General features: G+C 34.0%; 1 protein-coding gene across 1 annotated transcript; it reads left to right on the top strand.

Annotated features, from left to right (window-relative positions):
• The first annotated feature begins 19090 nt into the window (after nucleotides 1-19090).
• On the top strand, nucleotides 19091-19859 carry LOC132185565 (UPF0481 protein At3g47200-like). Its single transcript, XM_059599326.1, has 2 exons — nucleotides 19091-19588; nucleotides 19671-19859. The coding sequence occupies exons 1-2, from the start codon at nucleotides 19091-19093 to the stop codon at nucleotides 19857-19859; spliced, it is 687 nt and encodes a 228-aa protein (XP_059455309.1).
• Nucleotides 19860-20657: the final 798 nt, after the last annotated feature.

Below are 20657 nucleotides of genomic sequence, written 5' to 3'. Positions count from 1 at the left end.
AACTGGTCTCCTATTAATTCTCTATTCCTTTTGAATTAAAGTGAATGGAAAAGACTCCCCTATTATACCATTTTCCTTATTTGATTAGAATTGAGAATATATATATAATTTTGCTGTATTGTTCACACGTACGGTAGTCCCTATCATTTCGTCTCATGCACATATGGAAGCCTGACGCCAGCCACAGATTCGTCACGATCCTAGCTACAATGGCGGTCATGATAAATGGAACAACAATTATTATTAATCAATCATATCAGCTAATTTTTGTAGCAAGTAAAAAGCAAGTTAAAACCAAGAGGGCGGGGGAAGGGTAAAAAGGAAAGCCTATATATACACGCTTGCACTCTCTTCTCAAACCTCCAAGCAATACCTCTCATAGCTATAAGCCTATAAGCCTATCGCAAGCAAGAGCTAGCCTACTACCTCGCCTTCCCCTTCAATGGCTTCCCTTCAAGCATCTCGTAAGTGCATGCATTTTCGATCATTCTAACTTGTTATTTATGTTTAAATCTAATTTACTTGTAAGGCATGAATGGAAAAGAAGAAGAAAACTATATATATATTTGGTCACTAGATTGGTTGAACCACATCTCATTATGAGGCCTCATGGCCTTATAGTTGTTCAGTCGCCTCTTATAACTAGCTTGGGGTGATTATTGATGTTTTAAGGTAATTATTGAGTGTGCCAGAGTCTTTTTGCTATCTTTGAAATGTTGATGTATCGGCATGTAATTGGAGGCTGTAAAATAAGAGTTTTACCCCATTCTTATTGAAATTAGACTCTTCCAATTTGAATTTGTAAGTCTTCATCAGTCTAACTTGTAATTCTTATTGTTATTGTAGTTTCTAAAGGATGTCGTCGTAATGCTCCGGTACCAGCACCGGAACCAGAAAAATCACTGGTGGCAACGCTACCGGCGGGAACTACAGCAAGGCCAAATTTGACAACAACGCGAGCTTCGACAATGCCACCGTTGGTAACGTCACCGACAGCGACGCGAACCATCTATAGTTGGTTAAGCTTCCATTATCAACAATAAGGCCTGTAATCAAATATAGGTCATGTTAAAAAGCTTGATAAAATCTTAGTTTTATAAGAGTTATGATTCTATTGTTGTTTGCTAGTGCAAAACCACTATGCTGCCATATATGGATGATATTCGTACTTTGCAATTGTACTATATAATATAAAATTCATTTTTCCTCTCTAAACTGCCATTTCAATTGCGCTTAAACATCCAAATTACAACTCAGACTTACGGACTATTAAAATATTCCAAGTTAAATTTGGATGGAAAAGATTACACGTAACTAGCACTCGAGTCATTTTTCCATGACTAACATGCCTCTATTTTTAATGTATTAAACCGTGTACGTTAGTAATGGTGATAAAAACAAACAAAAAATTACTAAAATAGTTTGTTGTTAACAAAACAGGGGGTGACACCACAGTCAGCAACATTTGTTTAGAGGGGCGTTCGTACAGCCCCCTTCTAACATAATAGAGGGGTGCCTGTGCGGCTAACTTTTGCATTATTATTATGATTATTATTATTATTTTTTTCAATCTTTATCTCCATCACTAAAATTGTTTGTCATTGACAATGGAATTAGGCATTCCATTTGATAATACTATAACACATTTATTATGATGATTTATCTTAATCTTATGAAGTAGAGATTTCAGATTAATATATTGGTTCGAATATAATGCACTAAACGAACCACTTGAATTGTCATTATTTTATAGCAATAAGCCGCACAACTTTTCTTATTATTTGACTATTTTTATATGGTTCACGTATTTAACTAATTTAGATGCCATCTTTTAAGTTAGAACCGATAATACAAAACCACCGACTATTAATTTTATCATGCAATTAATTAAAAAAATAATAATAATCTGAAGCTCCTAAATAATTATTATCATGCAATTAAAGGGAGTTAAATTAAGAGGCACGTTTGAACATCTTTTTATTTTTAAATTTTAAAGAAATCTTTCATATTCATTCCTTGAAAAAAGATTAAGAGCCAAAAATCTCTTATATCAGAGAGCATAATGCTCTGATAAATCATAGCCAAAATTATGAGGTTACAACATCATAGAGACAAACATAAAAATCTTATAATCAAAGTCTTATCTATGACTTCAACATCCAGTAACCCATGTCCAAACTTCAGTTATAGAACAGATATGTTCTAGGCGGACTCAATCTAATACATAGGTAACCCATATTTCCAACTTTTATTTCCCCGGCCATGAGAGCAAAACCTCCACACTGAAACTAATCCTTCTCGACTCAAAGGCCAGGACAAAAACTATCACTCGAAAGATCACTCATGAGAGCATATCTAAAGAGAAGTCAAACCCTTATTCAAAAAAATAACAAAAACACAATAAAACCCAGCAAACAGCTACAACGGTTGGGGCGAGTGAGACGAAGCGCACTGGCCGGTGCGAAGTGAACGAGATGTGCACTTGAGGAGCCAGGAAGCAGGGTGGCCGACGCATGACTAAGCTAAACCAGTTGAGGAGACTAGATCTAGATTTTTAAAAAAATGATATAAAGCCCAACCGAAGCATTGTAAATGATATGGAATTTCGCTCTGAAGACTGGAATGTTGTTTTTTTTTTTCTAGTTCTTTTTTTTTTTTTTTTTATCGGATTTCCTTATTATTTGCTTTATTTGTAGTATATTTTATTGTACACATTAATTGTGTGGTTAATTAGATGAACAACTTTCAATCTTGTGTTTGGAAATATTTTCAACTCGTCTCCTATTCTCTATTCCTTCCTAATTAAAGAATGGAAAAGACTCTGGCCTATTATATCATTTACCTTATTTGATTAGAATTAAGAATATATATATATAGAGAGAGAGGAGTAATGATACAAAGCACGGGGCGCACGCCAGTGCAAAATTTTTTTTGTTTTTTTCTTTTAAAAAAAAAAAATAATAAAATAATAAAAAAAAAAAATTTTGTGCCTGGCGTGCATCACTGTTGATGCACGCCAGGCGTGCATTCCATCATTACTCATAGAGAGAGAGAGAGAATTTTGCTTATTGTTCACACGTACGGGGAGTCCATATCATTTAACAATTAATGCATCACACGTACGTTAGCCCCTATCATTTCGTCTCATGCACGTCATGCACATATGGAAAGCCTGACGCCAGCCAAAGATTCCTCTCGATCCTAGCTACAATGGTGGTCGTGATTAATGGAACAACAATTATAATTAATCAATCATATCAGATAATTTTAGTAGCAAGTAAATTACTACAACAGGGCTGGCGAAGGGTAAAAAGGAAAGCCTATATATACGCTTGCACTCTCTTCTCAAACCTCCAAGCTACAAGCCTTTCGCAAGCAAGAGCTAGCTTACAACCTCGCATTCCCTTCGATGGCTTCCCTTCAAGCATCTTGTAAGTGCATGCATCTTCGATCATTTTAACTTGTTATTTATGTTTAAATCTAATTTACTTGTAAGGCATGAGTTTGTCATGCATAAACATATATATTAAATATATATATTTGGTCACTTGATTGGTTGAACCACCTTTAAAGGTCTTCGGCCTGTGCATTATGAGGCCCCATGGCTTTATGGTGGTTCAGCCGCCTCTTATAACCAGCCTGGGGTGATTTTCGATGTTTCAAGGTAAGTATTGGGTGTGCTAGAGTCTTTTTGCTATCTTTGAAATGTTGATGTGTCAGCATGTAATTGGTTGGTGTAAATTAAGAGTTTTACCCCATTCTTATTGAAGTTAGACTCTTCCAATTTGAATTTTTAAGTCTTCACCATTCAAACTTCTAATTCTTATTGTTGCCGCAGTTTCTATAGGACGTCGTCGTAATGCTCCGGCATCGGCACCGGCACAGGCACCAGCTTTCATTGGCACCAAAAAAGTCACTGGTGGCAACGCCACCGCCGGCAACTTCAGCAATGCCAAGTTCGACCAAGCCCAATTCGGCACCAACGCGAGCTTTGGCAACGCCACCGCTGGCAACGTCACCGACAGCGACGCGAACCGTCCATAGCTTGTTAAGCTTCCACTATCAACAATAACGCCTGTAATCAAATATAGGTCATGTTAAGAAGCTTGTATTATCTACAATAAGGCCAATTATCAAATATGGTGTGTTGTAAGGCTGAGAATCAAATATGTTGTATTATTTGGAACATATATTGAAGCTTGTACTGCCGATAATAATTAAGGGCAATACGTTGTGCTATTTGTAACATACAAACTTGTATTGGCAATGATAAAGCAAGTAATCAGATCATTTGTACAATTTGTAAATACTGTGCTATCAAGAATAAGAACAATATTAATCACCCAAAAAAGTTCATGCTGGGGTTTCAGCTAAGGCACAATCGCATGCTATAAAAATACTTGCCGGAATTTGGTTGGCTCCACTATACGTATTTTGGGCAAATTTAGTTGAAAATATTTTGTTCCTAACGTCGATGCTTTTCTAAATAAATTCTTCATTTCAAGTAGTGACGAGAAAACAAACATGAAATGTTTATTTGAAAATATTGTGTTTAACATCGCTGCTTTCCTAAATAAATGTAGAAAAGAGAAGTCAAAATCTATTTCATTTGAAATGAAGATGAATTATGCCAATTCAAGATCAATATTTTGTTTTGTTTTATATATCTAAATGTTTTTAACTTCAAATTGTTAGTACTGAACTCTTGTCGGCATATCATATCAAAGAGGGTTGGGATCGACATGACTATGCAATCTGTAGAAATTTATGAGCCGGATGTGAATGCTTTAATTTTGGGTTTCACACCAACATGTTGGGATGGGGATATTGACTATGCAATCTGCAGAAATTTATGTAAAATATAAAATAAATTTCTACTTGAGCTGGAATATGGGCTTCTTGGCCTAGTTAAGCACTAATTATACGCCTATCCTCATTAAATCTTAGTCGATCTCAAAGCAAAAAAATTGAAGATATATTTTCTTTCATATGCATGCTTGGCCAAAAGATACGAACAAGGGTATCCTTCTATCTTCTTATAGATAGGCTTGGAGAAAGGAGGATTCCTTCTATCTTCTAAATTAACCAACTTTTAGTATATGTTTTTGCAGGGTTGGCCCCAAAGATTCCATAAAAGAAAATGCAATCCTCTTTTTTTTGTTTTTTTGTTTTTGTTGTTTGGCTGAAATTGCATTATTTCCATAAACGAATTTGTTCTTGGCGCAATGAAAAAGCAATGGACGGTAATGAAGAGAATGGGAACCTTGTCAAAACAATTGGGTCTCTTTCTGTGAATCCGATCCCTGAACCCACATTACCAGTGAAGTAAAAGAACAAAATTCGAAATTAAAAAGAGAAAACAACAAATAATCGAGAAAATTTGTTTGAGAAGACCCCATTACCCACAAGTAAACGATTGACACCTTATTTTGATTTCGTCAAGTTACTGAAGATAATTATACTCCAACCACATAGAGCCAGAAAGTGGTACGAGGTCTCTTCCTTTTGGGTTCTTTTAAGGAAATGATGGCGATAAGCTCGCTAATACAAACTGATGATGAATAGTTGAAGATAAAATTTCAGTTGAAAATTCATGGTTCAATTTAACTGTACGTTTTTATTGAAGCTGTATTTTGAGGTCAAAATCATTTTCAGCTTAAACAATCAAATTAAGGCTGTTAAGCATACATACATTAATTATCATGCAGTTGAAGGGAGGAAGACATGAATTAATTTAAACATCTTTAGTATTGAAGTATTGTAAATGTTATGGACTTTCGTTGTATATAATATTGTTCAGACCATTAGAATACATCTCATTAATTTACAATATGAGAGCTACTCTTTGACTATTTCATCTCATGCACATACATATGCACAAGAGTAGTATCATTTACAAACCACAATCAATGCACTATGATCAACAGCCTCACGCATATAGTGATTTTTGTTATCCCTTTTGTCTCGATACCTTGACAAAATCATAGTTTGATAAGAATTATGATTCTATTGTTGTTTGCTAATGCGAATCCACTACGCCGCCATACATCATATTCGTTTTTTGCAATTGTAATATATAGGATAAAATACACTTCTCCTCTCTAAACTGCCATTTCAATTGCACTTACACATCAAAATTACAACTCCAACTCACAGACTATTAAAATATTTCAAGTTATCTCTTATGTTAAATTTGGATGTTCGTTTGGATGGAAAAGATTACATGTAACTAGCACTCGAGTCATTTTTCCATGACTAACATGCCTCTATTTTTTATGTATTAAACCGTGTACGTTAGTAATGGTGACCATAAAAACACACAAAAAATTACTAAAATAGTTTGCAGTTAACAAAACAGGTTGTTTAGAGGGGCGTTCGTGGTGCCCCCTACTAACATAATAGAGGGGGTGCTTGTGCGGCTAACTTTTGCATTATTACTATGATTATTATTTTTTTCAATCTTATCTCCTTCACTAAAACGTTGCGTCTTTATACAGGAAAATTAATAAAGCAAAAAGGGCTAAGGCGTATGCACATACTAGTCACATGTGACGCATTCCATCCAAAGTAACGCCCAAATCTGATACATGAGTTAACTTAAAAAAATTTTAGTAGTTTGGAAGTTAATGTTTTATAAGTTGTACGGACTTAGAGGTGTGTAAGTTAAATTAGTATGGTAGTTTAGGGAGACAAAATGTAATTTAATTACCCTAATATGTTTTATCTACCAAGATATAGTAAGATAATTGAGTATGAATGAGGAAAGGAAAACAAGTAGGAAAATAAAAGGCTATATCTACTTATGTAGTTTTAGGAGTCCTGCTATCAGGCTGCCAAGAGTCAGACAAGTGTCTGCCAAAGTCTAATGTGGCTTTATTAAAAAAAATAAAAAATTGTAGAAAAATCTCTCTCTTCCTAGTCCTGCTAGATTTTGTTATTTATTTATTTTTTTTTTTTGTTAAACTTTTTTGAGTTAATATTTAGTTTCTAATGCCTCAAAATTTATTTTTGGATTTAAAACTAAAACCTAGGGTTGGAAGGTTAACCCTTTAGGGATGGTATCATTTAAAATGGATTTTATCATCTTAAATTTAGTGCTAATACCTCAAATTTGAATTTTCCTTTAATATTTCTCTTCTTCAATTTAAAAAACAAATTAAAAAAAAAAAGAGGTGTTTGACGCTTGGCTACCTCATGGCAGCCGAAAATCTCAATTCGTAGTTTTAGCTCGATCTCAACTGCTAAGCCAGACCTAGGACATCAAACATGCGGCCTTGGCCCCGGCCATCTCAAGACATGGCATCGTCCTGGGCATCTCAAGATGCGGCCTCTATTAGGGATATAAACTGTTATCATGTAATTATCATATATTAATTATTGGTGCCTTCAACTCTAATTATCTTGTAAGACAGTTTAGTTTAAATTGAAAAAGTAATTTATTCATTGATTTATCCAATAAGTATTGAACATATAAACTGTTTACATGCATGCCATTAATGATTTGTCATATACATGTAAAGGTCAATTTAGGTTGCTTGAATATGGTTTAAGGTATAAGTAATGAGATTATCACACATAAGATATTTATAAACTATAAACCTTGCAAACTATAAATTTTTATTTGTTGTCAATAATGAAATTAGGCAGTCCATTTGATAAGACTATAACACATCAATTATTATGATTTATATTGGTGCGAATATAATGCACTAAACAATCACTTGAATTGTCATTACTTTATAACAATAAGCTGCATAACTTTTCTTATTATTTGACTATTTTTATATGGTTCACGTATTTAACAAATATACATGCTATCTTCTAAATTAGAACCGATAATACAATACTACCAACTATTGAATTTATTATGCAATTAATTATATATATATAAAAAAAAATCTGAAGCTCCTAACTAATTATTATCATGCAATTAAAGGGAGGTAAATTAAGACGCGCGCTTGAACATCTTTTTTTATTTTATTTTTATTTTTTAAAGGGAATCTTTTATTTTCATTTCTTGAAAAAAGATCAAGAGCAAAAAACTCTTATATCAGAGAACATAAAGTTATGATGTTACAACATCATGAAGACAAACATAAATATGATGATTTATCTTCATCCTATAATGCACTAAACGAACCGCTTGAATTGTCATTATTTTATAACAATAAGCTGTATAACTTTCTTATTATTTGACTATTTTTATATGGTTCACGTATTTAATTAATTTAGACGCTATCTTTTAAGTTAGAACCAATAATACAATACCACCAACTATTAATTTTGTCATGCAATTATTTATTTTTTTATTTTTTGTTCAGATTTCCTTGTTATTTGCTTTATTCAAAGTACATACATTTTACTGTGCACATTAATTGTGTGTTTGAAAACATTTCCAACTGGTCTCCTATTCTCTATTCCTTTTGAATTAAAGAATAATAGAAAAGACTCCCCTATTATACCATTTTCCTTATTTGATTAGAATTAAGAATATATATATATATATATATATATATATATATATAGAGAGAGAGAGAGAGAGAGAGAGACTGAGAGAGCCAATTGTTTTGACAAGCTGCCCATTCTCTTCATTACCGTCCATTGCTTTTTTAATTAGTGCGCCAAGAACAAATTCGTTTCTGGAAATAATGCAATTTCAGACAAACAAACAAAAAAGAGGATTGCATTTTCTTTTATGGAATCTTTGGGGCCAACTCTGCAAAAGCAGATACTAAAAGTTTGTTAATTTAGAAGATAGAAGGAATCTTGCTTTCTCCAAGTCTATCTATAAGAAGATAGAAGGATAGTCTTGTTCGTATCTTGTGGCCAAGCCTATCATTTCGTATGTCATGCACATATGAAAGCTTGGCGCCAGCCACAGATTCCTCACGATCCTAGCTACAATGGCGGTCATGATTAATGGAACAACAATTAATATTATTCAATCATATCAGCTAATTTTTGTAGCAAGTAAAAAGCAAGTAAATTACTCCAAGAGGGCGGGGGAAGCGTAAAAAGGAAAGCCTATGTATACGCTTGCACTCTCTTCTCAAACCTCCAAGCAATACCTCTCATAGCTAAAAGCCTATCGCAAGCAAGAGCTAGCCTACTACCTCGCCTTCCCTTCAATGGCTTCCTTTCAAGCATCTTGTAAGTGCATGCATCTTCGATCATTCTAACTTGTTATTTATGTTTAAATCTAATTTACTTATAAGGCATGAGTCTGTCATGCATGAATGGAAAACAAGAAGAGAACAATATATATATATATATATATTGGTTGAACCACCTCTAAAGGTCTTCAGCCCATGCATTGTGATGCCTCATTGCCTTATGGTGGTTCAGCTGCCTCTTATAACCAGCTTAGGGTGATTGTTGATGTTTTAAGGTAAATATTGGGTGTGCTAGAGTCTTATTGCTATCTTTGAAATGTTGATGTGTCAGCATGTATAATTGGATGGTATACAATAAGAGTAGGTCTTATTATTATCAAACTCTTCCAATATCAATTTGTATGTCTTCGTCATTCTAACTTGTAATTTTTATTGTTGTCGCAGTTTCTATAGGATCTCGTCGTAATGCACGGGCACCGGCACCTGCTCCAGCACCGGCTAATGCTGGCAAAAAAATAGTCACTGGCGGCAATGCCACCGCCGGAGACTTCAGCAGCGCCAACTTCGGTAGCGCCAAATTCGACAACGGCGCGAAATTCGGCAACGCCCAAGCCGGCAACGTCACCGACAGCGACGCGAACCGTCCATAGTTGGTTAAGCTTCCATTATCAACAATAAGGCCTGTAACCAGATATAGGTTGTGGTAAGAAGCTTGTATTATCCACAATAAGGTCAATTATCAAATATGGTGTGTTGTAAGGCCGAGAATCAAATATGTTGTATTATTTGGAACTATATTGAAGCTTGTATTACCGATAATAATTAAGGGCAATAAATTCTTCTATTTGTAACATAGAAACTTGTATTTAGAACGATAAAACTAATAATTAGATAATTTGCACAGTTTGTAAATATTGCGCTATCAAGAATAAGAACAATATTAATAACCCATAAAATTAAGTTCACACTGGGGTTTCAGCTAAGGCACTCTACTAACGTACGTTGGACAAATTTAGTTGAAAATACTTTGTTCCTAACGTCGATGCTATCCTAAATAAATTCTTCATTTCAAGTAGTGACGAGAAAACAAAACATGAAATGTTTAGTTGAAAATATTGTGTTTAACATCGCTTTTTTCCTAACTAAATGTAGAAATTAAAGAGATGTCAAAATCCATTTCATTTGAAATGGAGATGAACTATGACAATTCAAGATCAATATTTTGTTTTGTTGTATATATTTAAATGTTTTTAACTTCAAATTGTTAGTACTGAACTCTTGTTAGCATATCATATCAAAGAGGGTTGGAATCGACATGACTGAATGCTCTAATTTTGGGTTTCACACAAACATGTTGGATGGGGATATTGACTATGCAATCTATAGAAATTTATGTAAAATATAAAATAAATTTCTACTTAAGCTAGAATATGGGCTTCTTGGCCTAATTAAGCACTAATTAGACGCCTATCCTCATTAAATCTCAGTCTCAAAGCAAAAAAAAATTGAAGACAAAAACAATGATATTTTCTTTCATATGCTTGGCCAAAAGATACGAACAAGCGTATCCTTTTATCTTCTTATAGATAGGCTTGGAGAAAGCAGGATTCCTTCTATCTTCTAAATTAACCAACTTTTACTATCTGCTTTTGGGGAGTTGGCCCCAAAGATTCCATAAAAGAAAATTAAATCCTCTGTTTTTGTTTGTTTGTCTGAAATTGCATTATTGCCAGAAACAAGTTTGTTTGTCTAAAAGCAAGACAACCTGTCCGGACAGCAATTCCAGCAAGCATGCAAACTAGTTTTGCCAAGGATTTCCAGACAGTAAGACAGCCTGTCAGGATAGCAATTCCAGTAACTTGGAAAACCATCCTCCGCAAGGCCCTATCCGGACAAGCACTTAACTTGTCCGGACACCCCGTAGAAAATTATGCCCAAAACATCTGTTTTATGTTGGCCCAAGTCTAGGGTTTTGTAGATGTTATAAATACATCTTTATAGAAGAGAAAGTCACAAATTTTAGAACCCTAGAGTTCGTGAGAAGCTGTGCTTGAGTGATCAATTGTTGCGAGCCTTATTATTCCTTATAAAGGATTTGTGTTAGTTTTGATTGAGCGTCATTGAGAAGTCTATCGGAAGAGTCCAGTAAAGGAGAATTACGTTGAAGAAGATTGTGAGCGTGGAGACGATTTGGAGGCTTGTCGATCTTACAGAGTCAAAGTCTTGCATCGGTTTGTAATTGTTCCTAGTGTCTGTAATCTCTGAATAATCTTTTGATAGTGATTTCCTAGGTTTGGCTGCCTCGGAGAGATTTTACTTTTCGATCGGTTTCTAAAAGGTTTCATCTTCGTTACAAAATCCTTGTGTTTGATTGTTCACATTTTGGTGATTGTTTGCGTATATTTAAATATCTGTTAATTTCACATAAATTGTTATATTTATCTGTTAAGAGTTTTTCAATCTAAAATTGCATTTATTTCCAGAAACAAATTTGTTCTTGGCGCACTGAAAAAGCAATGGATGGTAATGAAGAGAATGGGCACCTTGTCAAAACAATTGGGTTGCATTCAGTGAATCCGACCCAATTTTTTTTTTTTTTTAACAGTTCCATAAAATTTATTGTTGGACATAATCAAGATTTATTAGGTTGTTTTGCACATTTACTGGATGACTCTCATTCACCAAATACCATTCCTTTGGTAGATTAATATCTGACCATTTAATAGTTTGAGGAACTCTTATATTAGCATTCTTATGACTGCTTTGGATTAACAAGGTTTTACCTTTTGGAGACATCCTCTTTGAAACTGGGAAACAGAATGGGCAAACTCTAGAAAATGAGCCAACTTCTCCCACCCAACCTGATTTTGGAGTAACTCCTCCAGTAAACTTTTACTTACAAACAATGAGTAAAAAATTTAAAATAAACTACAAACGACTACATGAAGATCTTGAGTCAGAAGAAAATGGTAAAAAACAGAAAAGTGTACAGAGAAAGTCATACTTCAGCGCAAAAGAAAGATATACTTGGTAAATGGCAATCTTTCATGAAAGAAGTAAAAACTGAAATATTCATTTTTTATTTTATTGAAAATTACTATGCAGAGGTAAAACATTTAAAAAAAAAAAAAAATTGATGAAACTATAGTAACCTCTGGTCATCCTCCCCTAGAAACAATAATAATTGATTACATGAGTCAAAAGATAATTGCTTCACCATTCAAATCACCTGACAAAGCACCTGATAATAAGCCCACAGAATTTAAAAAAATCATTGAACACAACAATTATGCAAATCAATGTTAAAACACCATAGATAAACAATTAGATAACATTCAAGAACTGATTTAACGAAAACCGGAATCCCAGAAGCAAGTACTTCTCACACAGTACTAAAGATGATGAACACCCAACAGTACTCCGATACAGAAAACTCAGAAACCACAATGGAATCTAGTCCTGATGATGAAGTAAATAAAATTGAAAAAGGCTTCCAAAACCTTGAGTTGAAAAGAATAAAAAATTCTAAACAAACCCCAACTAGTTTAACAAAGAATTGGTACCGAAGGCCAACACCTCCAATTTGAAGAAAGAAATTTCCAAAGTCAATTTTATGCGTCTTCATATAAACTCTATGAATGGATCATTGACGGTTTATTTGAACAACAGATAATAAACAAGTGACAACATATGTCCATGGTTGCTAGTAGTTATAGCACAAATGACGTAGATCAAATTGCCATGAAAGGGGGTCAAGACAAACGCGTGCGGAAGAGCTGGAACAAGCAGTCACAGGGACTGCCATTCAGAAGTCCGTCCGGATGTGCAACTTGCGGAAACTCCCCATAATGTTTCCCAAGGCATCCATTGGGAAGCCCCGTTTGAAGGCCGTTCGAACACTTATGTTATTGTTTGAGTTTCGCATTTAAATTCTAGTTTATTTGGGGACCGTTTCAACGAAGGTTTGTTCCGTCCAAACGGCCAGCATAGAAGTAGAAACCAACTTAATTTCTTTTTACTACTAGGGTTAGGAGTTTGGGGCTATAAATGCATGCTTATAGCCTCCAGAACGTAGCTTTTGATTATTATTTTGTTTTATGAATAAGAATACTTAAAGTTGAGTTTCTGCTTTCTTTTCCTTCAAACCCTAGATAGACTCTAGCATTTTTGGTATATTTCCTTAAATCCTTGATAGACTCAAGGTTTTTAAGAAGAATTGTTCCTTTCTAGTTGTTTATCCCAGCGATCCCCCAAGTCACGCTGCATCAACAAACCATGAAATTAGTGAACCATAAATTATTGATTTGTTAGCCACATGTTTTATTAGTGTAATAAGATCTTGGTGGGAAAAACATCTCACTCAAGAATCAAGAGTCAACATTAAACATGTTGTTCAAAGAGATTAGGAAGGGCTTCCTATCTTTGATGAAAATCCGGGAATGGGAACCCCAGATGCAGTTAACACATTGCTTTCCACCATAATAAAACATTTCATTGGCACCCCTAGCTTCATATTGCGTCAAGAATTCATGATCAACTTAGTAACCTTAGGTGTCCAACCTTAAGTGATTTAAGCTGGTACAAGGATGTATTCATCTCTAGAGTTATGTTGAGAGATGATAGTAATAAGCCATTTTGGAAAGAAAAATTCATTAATGGTCTGCCAAACTTATTTGCTCACAAAATTAGACGAGTCTTAAGTAATGAAAACAATATAATCCATTATGGTATTCTCACATCTGGTAAAATAGTAAGCGTCATCCAAAAAGAATTATTAAAAATGTGCATTGATATGAAAATTAGTAAAGATAAACAAAAAGCCAAATATATATGAAATGGGTAATTTATGTGAACAGTATGGCCAACCTTCTATAGCACCATCACGTACGAAAACACAAGAATAAAGAAGTTTATCACAAGAAAAGCCACAAACCAACGAAATATTTTGAGAAAAATGATTTCTATTAAAAAAGAATAAACCAAGAAAAAACTGGTCAAAAAATTATCAAAAAGGACAAAGAAAACAAAAAACTGATATGAGTAAAATAAAATGTTTCAAATGTGGAAAACTTGGACACTTTGCGGACGATTGCAAAGTAAAAAATGCCATTAAACAATTAAAAATATCAAGTGAAGAAAAAGAAAAATTGGCCAATATCCTAGAATTAAGAAACATTGATTCTAGTGACAATGAAGATAACGTCTCAGTAACCAGTTCATCTAGTAACTCAACATAGTAACTCAATCAAATTCCCCAGATATAAACTTTGGTTGTAAAGATAATTGTCGTAAAACAGTCAATATTATATATTAATAGACACGAAGAACAAGAAGAATTGTTGATCGACTTAATAAGTAAAATTGAAGACCCTGAGTTGATATCCTAATACTTAAAAAATTTTAACAGCCTTTTAACAAAAAAAGAAACGAGAAAAACTCCCAAGTCAAAAATAAGTCTTAGTTCAACCTCGAGCATATTTGATAAAAAGAAAAAAGAAGTAACAATTCAAGATTTACAACATGAGATTAGTCAGATAAAAACAGAAATCAGGATATTAAAAAATGGAAATCGGCTAATTAATAAGCCAAGATATAGATGTCTTAAAAAACAATATAAGCCCAGCTATAACCACAGCATGAGAAAAGTCTCAATCTCTCTCTAGCTATATGGTGAGGCTGAGGCACTTAATATCAAATTACCATTTATCTTAAAAACTTAAGTTGATAAGAAGCAATGAATTTAATATATCATTTAATTGAGACATGATATATTTAATTGAAATGAAAAGTCAATTAATAGAAACAAGGTTTAACTAAGTAAATTATTTTTTGTTATTTTGACCTCTAGCATTTTTTATATGCGGCCTGTCTCCCTTAAAATTGAACTTACAGTTTTTTTTTTTGGGGGCTTTTGTTATTTACAGGTTTTATAGACATGAGATATTTAATTGAAATGAAAAATCAATTAATAGAAACAAGGTTCAATTAAGTAGATTATTTTTTGTTATTTTGACCTCTAGAATTTTTTATATGCAGTCTGTCTCCCTTAAAATTGAACTTACAGTTTTTTTGGGCTTTTGTTATTTACAGTTTTTTTTTTTTTTTTTTTTTTTAGGATTTGACTTGGATACGTAAAAAAAAAAAAAAATTACAACAAATTGATGCACGAACAGATTATTAAGCCTTTTAGAACTAATGTTCCATTTTCCACTTATTTTCACACAAAATTCTTAGAGTGTTGGCATGAGAAGAAATGGTTTTAAATCCACAGATATGGTTTTGTACTATATATCAGTCTGTCTATCATGGCTATATATATGTCAAGGTGAAAGAGTTGTGCAAGTGCCCAATACTCCCTAGCACTAGCAGGAACCTCATAAAACTTAATTAATCCATTGTGGAATCTCCTGTAGTTCTTTGCGTGATGACAAATTTGGGTGCCACTGTTTGAGTGCCAAAGACCTATGATCTATATGAATTGGCCTTGTGCCAAAGGCCCTATCCAAGTTCCAACGCTAAAGAAATTATTATTAAAGTAATGATTAAGTGATTAAATTTACTTATTACTATCCGCTTAAGCTTTTGAGATAAATAGTAATTTAACATGGTATCAAAGTCAAAGGTCTTGTGATTGAAGCTTATCTCTGTCAATTTACCTTATTTAAATTAAATATTTCATGTGTTGGGCCTCACCTATTGAAAAGAAGTTTAAGTTCACACCTGAAAGAAAGTATTAACGTAATAATTAAATAATTAAATCTTAATGATTAAGTGATTAAATTTATCTCTTTCTATCCGAATTTTTTTTTTCCCGGCATTTGTTAACCCATTTACCTCCTTCGGAATGTTCTATGCAATAACTCCTACTAAGACCTCACGTCCACAGAAAAAACCAAATTTTCTTGTTGGGCCTCTTTATTGATAGGTAACGACAACACCATGGTTGTTACAGGTGTTTTATTTATTTTTATTTTATTTTGGACAAGTAAAAGTTTATTGAAAAAAAAAAAAATCAACAGGAATAAAAAGATCACAGCTCCTAAAAACAAGACGGCCTAAAGCCAGAGGATGCCTACAAGAAAGCAAAACTACAATATAACAACAGGAAAAAAAGAAAAAGAAAAAGAGACCAACAACCAGAGGAGTCACGTACGAACACCCCTAAAGTTAATGGAATTGATTTAAGATCGCACCCAAAACAAAATCTTTGAAATAATGTACCTGCATTCTTTATTCCTCCTCTAGAACAATTTAGCATTTCTCTTACGCCAAAGAGATCGTGCTTGTTATACTTGAACATGAATTGTGGGATAATTAAAAATATGGTTCATAGCATTATTCTGCTCTTAACAGATTTTATTCTAGTGGGTTGGAGGAAAGTTGTTTGAAAATTTTTTTAGATTTATTTTTATATTAGAATTTGTAGAAATTTGTGGGGAAATATAAAATGTGGCTGTGGCGGAAGCAAAATAGGGTGGTTCGGTATTAGACATCAACGTACGTCCACCACTCTTAATTGCCCTTAGGGCTGCATCGTGTTCTTGTTAACTTTTTTTTTTTTTTTTTTTTTTAACAATATAAAAGTCGATCTCTATTTATAGGCAAGTGAGGGAATACAAATATTATAATCAAATTCTCAAGATTTGGTTACATTTGTAGGATTTCGTTACGGACAGAGTTTTCCTCAAAATTGGGTTGGAAAATTTTTTTTCGACCTAGTCTATAAAAGTGACATGTGTTCATTTTTTTTTTAATAACATAAAAAGTGCACATGAGTTTTTAACAAGGGACACATGTCACTTTTATAGACTAAATTGAAAGAAATTTATCCAACTCAGTTTTAATGAAAACTCTGTCAGTTGTTGGTTACTATCAACTCCTAAATAAAGAATTTTATGATATCAATCAAATATAGAAAATACATTTTAAAAAAGATATTTTCTATATTTGATTGATATATATATATATAAATCATATATCCACGTATTTATCAATCAAAACTTGTAACAACTCTCTTGTGCGAGGAGACATTATCATGCACTTGAAGGAGAAAGACATTTCAACATTGTTATAAATGAGTCTTAGGCCTTGGGCCATTTATAAGAGTGAGGAAACCTCGACTAACATCTTTAGTAAATATTGTGGACTTTTGCTGTATAGATAGTTCACACGTACGTTCAAGGCAGGGTCCATTATGAGAGGTACTACTCTTTGCATCTCATACACAAGAGTCCCAATCATTAATTATAAATTTATAATGCATCATCATCGAAGCTATCCTGCACGTCATGCACATTTCGTGGCATTGCCCAAGGATTAGTATGCATGTGATGATGTGAGACACGTACATGCAGGTTAATCGTCTTAATTAAGTTCCTTTGGCAATTCCTTTGTAGTACATAACATTGTCAATGCTTGAAATGGAATAATGAAAGAAGTACTTTTCATACTCTAATTGATATCCGACTGTTGTGCATGTGGACAATACAACAAAAGTCCATAGCATTTGCAAATGCTTAATTCATTATTAAAGATATTGTTGAAACATCTTCCTCCATTCAATTGGGTCATATCTACTATATGTCCGTCCAAGTTTTTAGTTGTTAGAGCTTTTGATGATTGGATGGGTTCAAATATATATAGGTGTACATAGTAATGAGGGGATGCCCATTAGCTGGCAAGCCCAACTATATCTAGTTGAACATTACTCCGTAGCATTAACAAGACACTTAAATGTATGAATGTTTTCATATGATATTAAGTCTATTAAAATAGATGATTGGTCTCAGCATTCAATGTGTAACAACAACAGCGTGAGAAAAGTCTCTCTCCCCCCTCACTCAATCTCTATGTTGTGAGGTTGAGGCACTTAATATCAAATCATTATTTATCTCAAAAATTTAAGTTGATAGGAAGCAATGAATTTAATCATTTAATTAAGACATGAGATGTTTAATTGAAATGAAAAGTGAATGATAGAAACAAGGTTCAATTAAGTAAATTTTTTTTTGACCTCTAGAATTTTTTATATGCAGTACATATATAGTCTGTCTCCCTTAAAATTGAACTTCTAATTTCTTCCCTAATTATTCATATCTCAAAGAACCTTAAACGCCCCGCTTTTTACAAAAACCCACATGACATTACTACATTAGAGACAATAAAATTATCTCATAGTATAAAATGATAGTATATAAAATATAATTATGACTCTAAATCAAATCAATATGCAAATCCATTGTGATCATTGTTTTTTTGTTAAAAAGTTATTGGATCAGTGATCTTTGTGCCAAGAAGTTACTGAATCATACTTCAGGTCCATTTCTAGTTTTTTTTTTTTTTTTTTTTTCTTGAACTTTGTCCTCAATTGGTTGGGCTGTCTTTAATTAAAAGGCCCATTTTACTAAACTCAATGTAGAGGGATAAGCAATAATTAGAAGGATTCCAATTCATCTGCATGCTCATACAAAAACAAAACAGGTGAAAATAGTTCAAAGTAATTAATCCAGAAATAATCAGCATATAATTGTGACTAGCATTTCAACCCATACACGTATCTGATTAGTCAAAAAAAGTAGAGACACTAAGACCCCACGCCAACTAACACCAACTACAAATATATGCCGCCTATTTGTTAATGCAGCATCAGAATGTTTTTGGGTCCCTAGCTATATATGCAAACGACACTCACACTACTCATCATGATCAGCAACTGAAACTAGGAAAGTCGTGCCATTTCTCTTTGAAATTATCAGTTGGGAAACTTCCACTACTGGGGTGGCAGAGATTCGAAGTTCTACAGCAGTACTAGGTAAAATTGACCATATATAGTGCTTGTTTCATTCATGTGTTGTTGTCTCTTTTCTTTGACTCTTCTTTCTCTTCCATTGAAATTGCTTGAAGAATTAGGCTTTCTAATTGGTATATCCTTGCTTAAATATTTGCCATGCGGAGCAAAATTACTACTGACCATTTCCATGAAGACTCTGTTGGGAGACAGGGGTCTTGACAATAAGTCAGACTCTTTTAACATCAAAATAGACGAGGCTTCAGGTGTCCAAAAAGTGGCAGAATCAAATACCCTTGAGCAAGATAACGGAAAAACTCTTTCAGAATCTGCTACACGCGGCAGAGGATGGTCGATATTCAGAGTTCCAGCACATGTGCGTGAAGTTGACAACAGAGCTTACAGCCCCAGGATTGTAAGCATAGGTCCATTTCATCATAATCAAGAGGCTCTGAGAGCCTTTGAAGATCAGAAAAAGCGGTTTCTCAGTCGCCTTCAAAACCAAAGGAGCCGTGGCTGTGTAGTAGATCTTGAAAATGCCATGAAAGAAATGGAGGAAAAAACCAGAAAATGCTATTCGGAGGACTTTGGAGGTATAAACAGTGATGATTTTGTCCGGATGATGCTCCTTGACGGTTGCTTTATCGTAGAGCTCCTGCGCTTGCACACCACCATGACAACTTCCAAGGTACTATTTTTCTTTAGAAATCAACAGCCTCACATGAAGAAAGACACTAATATATATTAATTGCTTGATTTTTTTGGAGCAGGGAAATGGTGATGTGGAGGAACCCATTTTAGAAACACGTTGGATGGTGCCAAATATCGGTCGTGATTTACTTATGCTTGAGAACCAACTTCCCATGTTTGTGCTGCAAAAATATATGACATCACCACCCTCGAGACCAAGGCAATTACTCCTCTCAACGAGCTTGCTCTCCGATTTTTTGAACCATTGAGACCTGGAAAGGACAAATTGTCAGACAATATATTGAACACCAATCAAGAGCATGCACATCTATTAGCTCTGTTTCAGTCTACCTTCATGAATCCAAAGAGTTCAGGTCCTAAAAGGGATAACCAGAGCAAATATGAAAAAATTCCTGGGAAGGGTTGGGTCCATAATGCCACGACACTTACTTATACTGGGGTTCGATTCAAAAAAAAATCCAGTAACTTTCTTAACATAGAGTATAAGAACAAAGTGTTGACGATTCCTACTCTATACATTGATGATGGCACCAGCACTTTGTTGAGGAACTTGATAGCTTATGAGCAGAGCTATAGATCTGCAAAACGCCCCTATTTTTCTTGTCTTGCAGTTTTCTTGGATTGCATAGTGGATACGGTGGATGATATCAACATTCTTCGTCGTGCGGGGATTATCAAACAGGCAAAGGGTGGCGACCAGGAGGTGGTGGATCTTTTCAATAGTCTCACCAAAGAGCTTGAGATTGATATGGATGACTGCTACATGATGAAGCAGATAGATGACGTCAACCGTCATCATAAAACACATGAGGCCATGGTTAGATTTTACCGCACTCTCTCCAAGCTAAACTTTATGCGTTTTATCACAGCATACATATCCACTCTACTGACGTTGATCTATATCTGGTCCACCATTAAGGTTTGCGATTGCAAAGACGGTGATCACAAGGGGTGAATGGTAGGCAATATAACCCGGTCAGGATAGTAGTTGTATAAAAATAAAGGACTCCTAAATTTGAGAGGACAAGTATAGCAGTAGTATATAT

The sequence above is a fragment of the Corylus avellana genome, chromosome ca6, assembly GCF_901000735.1.
Source record: "Corylus avellana chromosome ca6, CavTom2PMs-1.0".
Lineage (NCBI taxonomy): Eukaryota > Viridiplantae > Streptophyta > Magnoliopsida > Fagales > Betulaceae > Corylus > Corylus avellana.
The sequence above is the reverse complement of the archived record's forward strand: the minus strand, read 5'-3'. Positions and strand labels throughout refer to the sequence as shown.